The sequence below is a fragment of the Xenopus laevis genome, chromosome 2S (genome assembly GCF_017654675.1).
Source record: "Xenopus laevis strain J_2021 chromosome 2S, Xenopus_laevis_v10.1, whole genome shotgun sequence".
Classification (NCBI taxonomy): Eukaryota; Metazoa; Chordata; class Amphibia; order Anura; family Pipidae; genus Xenopus; species Xenopus laevis.
In genome coordinates this window covers 15013971-15027883 of record NC_054374.1, presented here as the reverse complement: position 1 = coordinate 15027883, position 13913 = coordinate 15013971, and the positions used below count along the sequence as shown (strand labels likewise).

The 13913-nt window shown below is 38.2% G+C and overlaps 1 protein-coding gene across 2 annotated transcripts in view; it reads right to left on the bottom strand.

Moving 5' to 3' along the window:
• Positions 1-1977: 1977 nt before the first annotated feature.
• The window catches only part of crybg3.S (crystallin beta-gamma domain containing 3 S homeolog), a 76588-nt gene continuing 64652 nt past the window's right edge, over positions 1978-13913 (bottom strand). For both annotated transcript variants that reach the window (XM_018248853.2, XM_018248854.2), the window contains exons 19-22: positions 12464-12587; positions 11114-11272; positions 8027-8186; positions 1978-2852 (exon numbers count right to left, since the gene is read on the bottom strand). In XM_018248853.2, coding sequence (XP_018104342.1) covers positions 2764-2852; positions 8027-8186; positions 11114-11272; positions 12464-12587 — 532 coding nt within the window. In that variant the 3' untranslated portion in view covers positions 1978-2763. The remainder of the gene's footprint in view (positions 2853-8026; positions 8187-11113; positions 11273-12463; positions 12588-13913) is intronic.

Genomic DNA, 13913 nt, shown 5'->3' with positions numbered 1-13913 from the left:
TAGGGAATGGGTGGGATGATGCCATCGGCAGACAGCACTGTATTTTAAAGCACAGCAACCAGTGGCAATTAATATGGCATGGATGGCACCCTGGCATGCACTTGGTAAATGAATAAATATATAAGCCTATGATTAAGTGGCACGAAACACATAAAGGCTATGTATTAATTTACTAAATAAAGTTCTCGGTTCTTTTACAAGCCTGTTTGTGGGATCTGTGAGCACCTGCCGTTTTCTCATTTGGTTGGATATCTCCACCTTGAGCTGTAGATCTGGGGCATGAGCACCCAGACCCCAAGTATCACTGGTGAGATAATAAACTTTTTGGGTTTAACATGGGATTTTTTCTTTAAATACTTAGTAAATTAACCCTTTTGTCCAGGTATAATTTAATATCCACAAAAGCTAAAATAGAGACATTTTGATAAGGTCCTGCTCCACCTGATCACACCCAAATGATACCACGGCCAATCACACATTTTCCAGAAAGCTTCAAATTTGATAACAGAAACTCAATGCTCCTGGTCTTCTCCCCCCATTCCCAAGGAATATACAGTCTGACTGTCACATTGTTTCTAGACTCACCCTAGCAACCAGGAAGCCCAATTGAGCTCTATAATAATAAGAGATACATCAAAGTTGCTAAGAACATACCAAAAGCCTGTTTATAGGTAATAATTACTGTTCTTTGGTGAAAAAATTACTGACATTTTCAGTTACTCAAATAAACACCAAGAGCAGTGTTTGAACTCAAGACATTCTTGTGTTTAGCTGGAGGGAAATCTTTCTTCTGATCTGAGTGCTAGTATTTCTGGGAGGAATTTAGTGGGAATTGCCTGAGGTGCTGTGGCCCTGTCATTATCTCATACTCATTTTTTTTACTGACTTGCAAACACTTGTAAAACAGGCATGGTGTGTATATTGCACACTTTATGAGGAGCGAGGTAGCTGGTGATTGGCAAATAAAAACTATGGAACCTTGGGCCCTCCATGACCCCAATGCAGAATTGCTTAATTAATTTTCTTGAATGACTTTTGCTCTACAGTAAAAAGTTGGGTACCTGCCCCATTCTACTGGTTTACATTGAGGGCTGAGATATCAACCATACTCTTCCATGTTACCTGGAAAGAGCCAAGACTTTTTTGGCTTATAGGTCCCATATTGGGGCTTGTTGGTCTCCAAGAGTTGATGATTGAAGACCAAGTAGAATGCCCTTTATAGGTAAACAGTGTAGAAAAGGGTCAAGGAAATCTGGATCCTAATTTGATACTGGTCTGATGTGATTCCAATGCTCCTACATACACAGTGCCTCTGTGCATATATGTGCCTCTCTAATCATTTTTAATAGGATTATCACTGTTTAATAGGATTGTAAAGCCAATTCTGACCCAGCATGGACTATACCATTCATAGCTAATGAGGCAGTAGAATGTTCCCAATCCAACCAATCCCAGCCAGCAACTACAGTAGCAACAAAAACAAAATATGTACAGATATAGGATCTGTTATCCAGAAAGCTCCAAATTACGGAAAAGCCGTCTCCCATAGACTCCATTGTATCCAAATTTTCAAAAATGATTTCCTTTTTCTCTGTAATAATAAAACAGTAGCTTGTTCTTGATTTCAACAAAGATATAATTAGGGATGCACCGAATCCACTATTTTGGATTCGGCCGAACTCCCGAATCCTTCTTGAAAGATTCGACCGAATACCGAACCGAATCCGAACCCTAAATTGCATATGCAAATTAGGGGTGGGAAGGGGAAAACATTTTTTACTTTCTTGTTTTGTGACAAAAAGTCACACGATTTCCCTCTCCGCCCCTAAATTGCATATGCAAATTAGGACTAGGATTCAGATTCGGCTTGGCAGAAGGATTCGGCCGAATCCGAAAAAGTCCAAATCCTGGCCGAATCCTGGATTCGTTAAATCCCTAGATATAATGAATCCTTATTGGAAGCAAAACCAGCCTATTGGGTTTATTTAATGTTTACATGATTTTCTAGTAGACTTAAGGCATGAAGATCCAAATTATGTATTATCTGTTATCCAGAAAACCACAGGTCCCGAGCATTCTATAAGGACCCGTATAAGGACCACAAGGGAAAACTCATCCTTCCAACCTGTCCAAACGTCAAATGAACCAAATACTATGAGTGACATGAGCTCGCCAGACTGGATTTACATATCTACATGTAAAGTACAAGGCATTTATAAATAGATTTTTTTTATATATCCTGTACAAACAAATATATATATATATGATACAGGTAAAAATATACATTTCCTTTCTATGCTACGTATGTACAATATACCGTAGATATTTCTATTATAAATGAGTGTTTGTACAGTAAGCAGTTTAAGCAGTAATGAAAAAGACCCTTTTTTTGGCCGTATGGTATTTTCCTTTTATGAGCCGCCAGATTAGGAAAAACAGGAGTCATTACTAACAGGAAGAAGCCAGGAAACCAATGAGTGTGTTTTTCCCTATGAAGAGTTTCCATAGCAGTGAGCTGTAGAAGCACAAGGGATACAGCCAAGGTAGAAAGAAAAGACTTCTTCGGGGGATTTCTTTAACCAGTGATCGCTTAAAACAGCAAGTCCTCATCTCCATATATATCCACTTTCTTGGGGCCAGTGGTGATTTATTGTAAGGCATTCCAGTGGGATACGACTTCAGTAGTTTCCTTTTTGTGCTCGAAGTATTTGCAGAGGATGCCAAGGAGATCTTCAGTGGTCCCAGCTCGAGCGCGATTGCCCATCATAATATTTCAATGTCCCATTTCTGGGTGGAAAGACCCGGCTGGAGGTTATTTACGACTATATGATTTTGATCGTAGTAGTTTCCACCTGGGAAAAGAAACATAGAGAAGAACATGAACCTCTTGTGTCAAATGAGGCTTGCTCTTGGTTCTTGATGAAGTTATATACAGTATAAATATAACATATTAAACATAAGTCAAATAAGAACTCAGTAACCAAGCATGCCATGTCATATTTTAATTATGGGTTCACCAAATCCATTATATATGCATATGGCAAAAAAAAATCTGAATCTCAGCAAAAGATTTGGCCAAATCTGAACACAAATTTGTCATATTCATACTGTATATATACATATATAATAACAATTAAATATTGACAGACATTTTTAAAAAATTGTTCACATTTGCTGCATTTCTACATCACTGCCTAACCCTACCGGCCAGAATATTGCTGAAATGTATTCTCCAGATCAAATATATAAAACATATGATAAATATAATACAGGTATGAGACCTGTTATCCAGAATGGGGTTTTCTGGATATGGGATCTTTCTGTAACTTGGATCTTCATACCTTAAGTCCACTAGAAAATCATGTAAACATTAAATAAACCCAATGGGCTGGTTTTGCTTCCAATAAGGACTAATTGAATCTTAGTTGGGATCAAGTACAAGCTACTGTTTTATAATTACAGAGAAAAAGGAAATTCTTTTTTAAAGTTTGGATTATTTGGACAAAATGGGGTCTATGGGAGAGGGCCTTTCCGTTATTCTGAGCTTTCTGGATAACAGGTTTCCTGATAATGGATCCCATACCTGTATTAGAGTGAAAATGAACTTATTTTGGACAAAATGAGAAAAGAAACCATCACTATTCTATACTACCCATTTAACTCCTCGGCAGAAACATTTAATGCTTGATAAATAAATATTTTATACATCTAGGGATCCAGCAAAATGCCACAAAATAGCAAAAATTGAATGTTTTACAGATAAGGCTAAAGAAATGAGCCGCAATGTTTGGTACAACAATTATGGTGTGGAATTGGATCTTCACGGTCCGTTTCTAACAGTGAAATAAAAGCAGATTTATCAAGGGTCGAATTTCGAGTTCAATGGAGTTTATAAAAACTCCCATAACCTTCCATGAACTCGAAATTTGGGGGAAAAAACGACCAATCGAAATTAAAAAAAAAAAATTTTTTTTTTTTTTCAAATCGAACTGCAAACTCGAATCAAATTTGATGAGAGTTTTTTAACCATAAAAGCGCGATTTTCAGGATGTCTCCAAACAACTCCAAATTGATCCCAGGACATCCCCCATAGGCTAAAATAGCAATTCAATTAAATTCAATAGCAGGTTTAAGGTGGCGAATAGTCTAATTCGAATTCTAAAAGGGCCAGTACATGATAAATATCGAAATTCAAATTCAATTTTTTTTTTTAAAACTCAAATGAAATTTTAACTATTCCCTAGTCAAATTACACTTAAAAAAAATTGGAAATTCTAATTCGAAAATTCAAATTTTCACTTTGACCTTTGATAAATCTGCCCCTAAAAGTAAAATATGCAGTTTTTTAAACATGAGCTGATTCAGATTGGGGTTATGTAGAAAAGGTAAATAAACACATACCTAATTCCATTTCACAGATTGAAAGGAAACCATGACAGTCTATACCTGATCTATACAAACAAAATCCCTAACCCCCTTAGGCTCGCAGTGTAACTCCACCCTCATCTTGTTTCATTGTAAAGTAATGGATTATTGGAGTTGAAGTTCCTTGGAACTGGAATCTGTGAACCCCCCACTAAGGAGTCCATGATTTTACAATGGACTAAGGTGAGAAAAGGGTTGTGTGACACTGTGAGCCTAAGGAGTTGGTCCCAACAATGGTTTATGGACCTTTTCTACTAGGGATGCACTGAATTTCAGGATTCAGTTTGGGATTCATCTTTTTAGCAGGATTCTGGGGAATACAAGTGCCTAGCTGAATTGACATTGGCTTTAACTCCTCGGCAGAAACATTTAATGCTTCATAAATAAATACGTTATACATCTAGGGATCCAGCAAAATAAACAAAGATTGAATGTTTTACAGATAAGTAGGGATGTAGCGAACTGCCGATTTGGTGTTCGCGAACGCCGTTCGCGAACACCGGCAAAAAATGCGAACGTTCGCGAACAGTTCGCGAACTTCGAACACCCGCTAAAATCGTTCGATTCGAATGATCGAAGGATTTTAATCATTCGATCGAAGGATTTTCATTCGAATCGAACGATCGAAGCCATTCGATCGAATGCTTTTCATTCGATCGAATGCTTACAATCGTTCGAACGAATGGAAATCGTTCGATTTTTAGCGATCGAAGGAATTCGAATGGTCGAATGGTCGAACGACTTGTATTCGAATCGAACGCGAACTCAAAATGCGAACGTTCCCAAACGTTCGCGAACATTCGGCGGACGCGAACGGTCGAAGTTCGCGCAAACTAGTTCGCAGCAGAACAGTTCGCTACATCCCTACAGATAAGGCTAAAGAAATGAGCTGCACTGTTTGGTACAACAATTATTATTTTTTTTTTTACATTATTAAAATCTCTAACCCCCTTGTACCTGATCTGTACAAACAAAATCTCTAACCCCCCTTAGGCTCGCAGTGTAACTCCTCCCTCACCTTGTTTCATTGTAAAGTAATGGATTATTGGAGTTGAACACCCTCGGAACTGGGAATCTGTGAACCCCCCACTAAGGAGTCCATGATTTTACAATGGAATAAGGTGAGAAAAGGGTTGTGTGGCACTGTGAGCCTAAGGAGGTGGGGAACTGGGCCCAATAATGGTTTCTTGTTCAAAAAACGTTTATGGACCTTATCTACTAGGGATGCACTGAATCCAGGATTCGGTTCGGGGTTCATTTTTTTAGCAGGATTCGGGGGGGATACAAGTGCCTGGATGAACTGAATTTGCATCCTTTAAATCGTCACATGAACACGGAAATTGCATTTTTTAACCACATGCGTAGTGTGTGGTTTATTTAACCCTTCCATGCCATAATATGCATACAAATTAAGGTTTGTACTCGGTTCTTGATTGGGCCGAATCAAGAAACGGGACAATGTGAGGATTCGGTTTCCAGACAGCGCTACTGCCGGTACGTTATACACGGAGCAGCCTGTGTAGCAGATTTCATTAACTCAGCTAAAAACTCCAGTCTGTTTGGTATAATTCCGTGGCCCATAAACACCGGGCCGTTAACTTGCTGTGAAGTCATTTACAACTAACAATGCAATCACAGCCCGTAAAGAACTGAAATCAGAAAAGACAAAGGTAATAAAGACAGCTGAGCATTTTATCGTTTGAGGAAATTACGGCTTATCATTACATTTTTCCCCGTACTACAAAAAGAGATGAATGGAACAAGGATATAAATGTTACAGTTAAGCACTGAGAAAGCACAGGACAATGCAGATGTTCAGATACAGTATAGTAGCACAGCAGCTAGGAAGACTCTAAGGAGTAGATTCACTAGCACCACCGTCATCTTCGGACACCGCGCTTCACTTTGCCTGGCACAAATGCGCAACGACTATGCCAATTCACTAATATGCGATGTCTCGTCCTGGGTGCCGAACACCGGCAACTTTTCGCTAGTGTTACTGCAGCAGTGCCAGCATTTCATAGTGAAGATGCGCTAGCTTTCGTTTTCGCATAGTGAAAATTCGCTAGTGATCTTACGCTTAGGTCAATTTGCATAGGACAGGAAAATTAAAGTTGTATGGACGTCTTTATTATAAATGTTGGTGCAAATGCTTGAAGTTACCACTTTTTATAAAAAAATGTCCAGGGAACCTTAAAGGGATACTGTCATGGGGAAAAAATTTTTTTCCAAAATGAATCAGTTAATAGTGCTGCTCCAGCAGAATTCTGCACTGGAATCCATTTCTCAAAAGAGCAAACAGATTTTTTTATATTCAATTTTGAAATCTGACATGGGGCTAGACATTTTGTCAATTTCCCAGCTGCCCCGTGTCATGTGACTTGTGCCTGCACTTCAGGAGAGAAATGCTTTCTGGCAGGCTGCTATTTTTCCTTCTCAATGTAACTGAATGTGTCTCAGTGGGACATGGGTTTTTACTATTGACTGTTGTTCTTAGATCTACCAGGCAGCTGTTATCTTGTGTTAGGGAGCTGTTATCTGGTTACCTTCCCATTGTTCTTTTATTTGGCTGCTGGGGTGGAAAAGGGAGGGGGTGATATCACTCCAACTTGGAGTACAGCAGTAAAGAGTGATTGAAGTTTATCAGAGCACAAGTCACATGACATGGGGCAGCTGGGAAATTGACAAAATGTCTAGCCCCATGTCAGATTTCAAAATTGAATATAAAAAAAATCTGTTTGCTCTTTTGAGAAATGGATTTCAGTGCAGAATTCTGCTGGAGCAGCACTAATAACTGATTCATTTTGAAAAATTTTTTTTTTCCCCATGACAGTATCCCTTTAATAAAGACAAGAGAGTAAATATAATGCCCTACACATGAGCCCTCTGTAAAATGAATGTTCCGTATGTTATGAAATGTCTCGGGAAACCGGTTACCCATTATCAATATATTAAGGACATTTTGTGCCTTAAGCTACTAAAAATTCCCAAAATATGGTAAATAAGTAAGTTGCAGGTAAAACTAAGTCCCTGTGTAAAATGTATAATATAATTCCTAATGAATCAGATGAAAATTAAGCGTAGGACTGGCCAGATATGAGATGACTTTGATGTAGTTGGCCATCTTAAATATATTGCAATATATGGACAAACAATCCCTGTTTTGTTTAAAGGGTAAGGCATTTTTTAGTAGCGGTATGCACAAAATGTCTCAATGATAATGGGTTGAGTACAGAGGACCTCTAGTACTTGTCATTGTTACATGCATTGATCTGTTTAGCTGGAATCAAGCCATGGTCCCCACCTAAGGATCCCCCTTGATAAACTTAAGGTGGCTTTATATGGGCACATTTAAGCTGCAATTCGTGTCCTTTAGCCTCGGCACCTAACCTGTCTTTGTATGGGGCCCATTGACCGGACTACCTAACCGATATCTGGACAAATGTCGGCACTTTGGATCGATGACCACATTGGCTCATTGATGTAGTCCTTGGCTCGACAGCCCTTATTCCGGTTGTTGTAATCAACTGATCACAATGGATTAGCCCAATATTACCCACCTTTGGTTCCTCCCCTGCTCTAATGTATCATAAGAACTCACCTTTTAGATCCAGAACAAGTTCCTCACTTATATACGATGCAATTGTCCCATCTTTGTGGATCCTCCATTTCTGTCTGAGCTTTCCCAGCTCTGTCCACAGAGAGACTTTTGAACCCGGAATATTTTTGCCTCCTATGATATCTAGACATGTGTCACTGGCCTGCAAGGCATGTGCAAACATAAATTAAGGTACCTTAAATAAACAGAAGTTAAGTCTAATGGAAACTATTGGATGTATTAAATGCATAATTAAAGGGACAGTTAGTCTTGGCTGTTTTATGGTGATTCTCTGTATAAGCTATTACAAAACATACAGGATGTTCCTGCTAATGGCATGCCATAAAATTCTTAAACTGTCCCCAGCTAGTCACATACCTAGTTATGCTATTGCCCTGACCCCAGCTGGCTACTTGCAAGGGAATGTATAGCACAGTGAGAGGACTGTGATAAGGAAGCTTTTAGTCAACCTGTAACTGTGGCAGCTTAAGTAAGACTAAGGGGCAGATTTATCAAGGGTCGAATTGAAAATTTTAATTTTTACATTCGAACTTGGAGTTTATTTTAGTGTAATTCGACTAGGGAATAGTCCAAATTAGTTTCAAATTTAAAATTTTTTTGAATTTTTGAAATTTATTATGTACTGTCCCTTTAGGAATTCGAATTTAACTATTTGTCATCTAAAACCTGCCAAATTGGTGTTTAGCCTATGGGGGACCTCCTACAATCAATTTGGAGTCATTTGGTGGACTTAAAAAAATAAAAAAAACACATTTTTTTTAAAAAAAAATTTTGGCAAATTTGATTTGAATTTGATTTGAATTTTGCAGCTCACTCCTATTCACCTATTTTTAAAAAATTACATTTTTTAAATAAATTTCAAATGGTTGGTTTTTTTTTGAATTTCGAGTTGATTCGAGAAATTCTTCCCTTGAGAAATCTGCCCCAAGGGTGTTTTTTTTTCTCATATTTTACCAGAAGCAAACTCAACCTAACTCCCATCCAAGAATGTGGCTTATGTGGAATTTTTCAAGTTTATTTTTAAAAACTTGACAAAAACCGAGTTTCAATTAGAATCATACAACTTTATGGAATTTGCGCTTGATAAAAACGAGCTAAAACCAGCATTAAACTCCCAATATTAGTGAAAGTTAAAAACATCTTCAAGTTGTTAAAGGCAGTGTTGGATTGGGCGTTCACCAGGAAAAAAACTGGTGGTCCCCGCCGGCTCAGATCCATCCTTGAGCCGAAGGTACTGCCTCCCTCCCTGACCCCGGCGTAACTAAAAGAAAAAGAAGGTAGGCGCTGGGGGCCAGAGAGGGGCCGTGTTGCAGCTCTGGCAGTGGGGGCCGGGTTGTGGCTCGGGTAGGGCACCAAGTTGCTTTTCCAGGGGCGGGCCAGAGGGCCCCCTCATGTCTGGGGTGGGGGGCCCTAAGGCAGCAGCCCTGGTGAGCCCTGGGTCCCCAAGTCCAACGTTGGTTAAAGGGATCACTGCCATTGACTTTTACATTAACTCAACAGGTTTTAGATGGAGTATTTTCAGATTCTGACTTTTAGCAGCTTGGGGGCATTATAAATCTCTCGATTTCTCTAGAAATTTGATTTTTTTTTTTCACTATAAAATTTTGACTAGAAAAAAAAGACCCAACAAAACATCCAAAAATTTGTCCCTGATGGAATTATTCAAATGTTCCATTTTTGCCAATTTTGCCTATTTCTATTATTTACCTTGATTTGACCAATTAGGTAAATTTACACGTTTCGAATTCAGACCTAATTGCAAACTAAAATTATACTAAGGAGCAAATTTATCAAAGGTCCTGGTTGGAGATTCATGTTTTATAAGGTTAATTTGATCTAATCAACTCTCCTCTTAATTTATGATTGATCAAACTCTCAGCTCAAGAGACACCACTGAAATCAACAGCAATAAGATATAATAATTTTGGAATGGAAAACTTGACGAGAGCAAAAACAATATCTTTCTCTATTGATCAATAATTCAAATGCTATAAATACAATAACAGTAAAAGGATTTCAGGAACATTTCTCTGCTTTTCTATCATTACAATATTGACAACAATTTCACCTTATTTTTGACTGAACACATTATAATGTTATATAAATCATCCATTCCCTTTCCATAAAAGGTTTTGAGCAAAAAATCTCAATACAGATTATTTTCAAATTTGAGTTTTAGTTAGAAAAGAATCTAAAAAGTTTGAAAAAAAAAATTACAAGTCCAAGGGAGGTGCATTTACTACATTTATGTAATTTTATAATTAAAACTTTTTTTTTTTTAAAGTAGAATTTTAAAAAGTTTGAATTTAAGATTCAAGTTTTTTTAGTTACGTTTATGAATTTTTTTTCTGCAATCAAGTTCGGGAAAATGTAAAAGTTTAGTGTCGAAAGCAGTTGGTTGGCCTCCAATCGTCAACCAATAGTGATGGGCAAATTTTTCCCGATTTGCTGGAAAATTTGGAAGTTTCCTGTGAAAATCGTGAAAAGGCAAAACATTTGCAGAACCCATATTTTGACGCCGGCGCCAATTTGTTGCCAATTCCAACAATCTAACGTGCGCCTATTTTGAATTTGATTTGAGAAAATCTGAATAAAGATTTTTTCAAATTTGAGTTATCAGTCGATTAGAATCTCAAAAATTAGAAAAAAAATTACAAGTTCATGGGAGGTGCATTTTCTACATTTATGTAATTTTATAATTAAAACTTTTTTTGAAAAGGCAAAAAAACTGAAAAATGCGTATTTTGACGCCGGCGCCAATTTACGGGAATCAAAATTGACGCTGGCAACAATTCCGACAATCTGTCGCGTGCCTATTTTGTCCAATTGCATTAAAGTCAATGGCAGTTCATTAAATTGTCGCCAGCGTCAAAATTGTTGCCGGCGTCAGAATTGTCGCCGGTGACAAAAGAATTTGCAACAAATTTATTCGCCGGCAGCGAAACGCGAAAATTCGTCCATCGCTATCAACCAACCTTTCAGTCTACTTCAATGGTTGCATCATGTGGGGCCCATGGCCCCAGAGTTAGACAGTTCTGTTCTGGCTGATGAATATACCGCAGTGTTTACCTTAGATTTCAAAAGGCCTCTGCAGAAATACCATATCTGAGTGCTCGGCCCGTTCCTGGGAGATACACAAACAGACATGGCTCTGGTATCCGCTAGATTTCCAGTAACAGTCAAGTATTTGTTATTGTGCCGATTCTTAATCCTTAAATACACGGCTGGCTGTGGAAAGACAGTATTATTTATGGGGGATTCATTTCAATATAATGTAATCAGCTGGGAAGCAAATATTCATTGACAATGTAAGATACTTTTAGTAACATTCTAAAAAATGTATTAAATATAATAATACTAAATAAAGCAGCTTTACAATTACTTGATGGGTGCCTCTGACCCCAAAAACCTGACTGCATTATTATATATTAATAAGGGATGCACCAAATACACTATTTTGGATTCGGCCGAACCCCGGATTCCTTCGCGAAAGATTCTTTTTGTGACAAAAAGTCACAAAATTTTTTGCAAATTAGGATTCGGTTCGGCCAGACCGAATCTGAATCCTGCTGAAAAAGGCCGAATCCTGAACCAAATCCTGGATTTGGTGCATCCCTAATATTGATCTTTATTTATACAGTTACAAACTTAGGTCTCTATCAGCTCTAGGACAGTGACTTAAAATGAGCAGAGAAGGCCAGGAGATGCTTCCTGCAAACGTAACTTGAGCTCTCACAATTCTGTCCATCAACTGCCAGGACAGATCGGCAGAGGGAGCTAACTTTTACACCAGGGGTGCCCAAAAGGAAGATTGGGATCTACCAGTAGACCTTTAGCTGGTGATCAGCAGATCTCAAGACACGATCAACAAACAGCTTATCTAAATCAACCTCCTGTTTTATACTTTTCATTCAGATATTTATTATTATTAAGGAATAGTTGTTTGTTAAATATAACATACATTTTCTCAAAAATCAATATTTAAGTAATATTTTCCATGGAACAGAATACTAAAAATGCTTTTATGGATGTAGATCATGATGGGACAACATCACTAAAAGTAGACCTTGCATGAGTAAAGTACGGACACTCCTGTTTTACACAGTCATGATATTAGTAGTAATCAACTGCAAATATCAAGAAAAAATTTAAATGGCAATAGATGTCAGAAGAGCACTGTGAGGTACCTCATCCTTTTCTAGTCTGAGCAATTACTAATTTTCACTTGGAGAGCAACTTCGGAAACCCGAAACAATGTCTTGAGTATAGCCCAGCATCCTAGGCAGCCTTAAACCTCCAATATATCTAATAAAGTCTGAGGCCTTATACAAACAGAAAAATGATAACTGAATTCATTTCAAGCAACTGAAATATCACAGCAGGGATGGCCAGCTGTAGAGACTTCTGAATTCGCATTACCTGCTTTAAAGGTCGGAGGGAGCCGATGGCATTCCAACCACTGAATTCTGCCCAGTTGAGAATTTTCTTAGCTTCCAGTAGTATTTGTCTTCCTAAGAAATGGGCTTCTTCATAGGCAATCCACCTGGAAAGGCACAGACAACACAGCATTTATACCACCGATGAACTCAAGTGCAAACAAAAATGAATAACGTGGTCAGCGGTATCAAGGAGATACATTTATGGGCAAGATCAAATGAGGTCAGATTAGCCAACATAGTTTCATTATAAATTCACAATCATCAGAGGTTTCCTATAATATGAACCTTGGGTCAGAGGTCCAAGTCCAACACTCCAGCCCATTAGTTTTCATTTACCATATTTTTTACACATGTACAAGGTTATTGTAACAGTTTTGGGGTGATCAGGTCACACTACACCTGCAAAGTGACCTGGGGAAACTCTGTGTCCATGGAGCTCCACTACCTTCAGAATAGTAGCACTCCTCTTCGTGGGCTTCAAAGCCACGAGCCTGCTCGCCCCGCCCTTTTGTGACATCATCGGTGGGGCGGGTCTATAAAAGGAACGCAGGTAGCGCAGGCTGAGGGAGGGCAGGTTAGGGTCAGATGCGGGTCGGAAAAAACCCAACCCGCACATCACTACTTCAGAACATAAACCACCATGCAAACTGAGAACAAGCAATCAGACAATTTTGACAATTTATGACCTTTAAGGGGTATTTTATTGGGTTGAATAGCTTTTCACTCTACCGTTGATGAGTTAATATCCTTCAGTGGTTGAAGAACATTCAAACAACCAAGCACATCTGTATCCAACCAAACCATTAGCATCTTCACGATACATCCAGGAAAAGTGCTACATCCAAAAGGCTCCATCTAGAATATGACATACAGTTTTGGTCTCCAGTTCGTAAAGGTTTTTTCAACAGAGTTGTGAAGTTGTGGAATTCTCTCCCTGAATTAGATATACAGGTATGGGAGCCGTTATCCGGAACCCCATTATTCAGATAACTCTTAATTATGGAAAGTCTATCTCCCATAGACTCCATTTTATCCAAATAATACAATTTTTTTTAAATGATTTCCTAAAAAGAAAAAGTTCCGAATCAAGGTTTTTTTTTTTTTCCAAAAGGCCACCAAACGGCTCCAAATTTATTGTAGGAGGTCCCCCCATAGGCTAAAAAATCAATTTGCCAGGTTTTAGATGGCGAAAAGTCAAATTCGAATTCTTAATGGGACAGTACATGATACATTTCAAAATCGAATCTGGACTATTCCCTAGTCAAATTCCACTGAAATAAACTCGAAATTCGAATTTAAAAATTCGAAAGATCGATTCGACCTTTGAAAAATCTGCCCCATAATGTATGAAATGGATATGTGTCTTTTTTTTAAGCTAACTTACTATGTTACTATGTAATATGTGAAGCAGCCCTTTCTATGAATCAGGA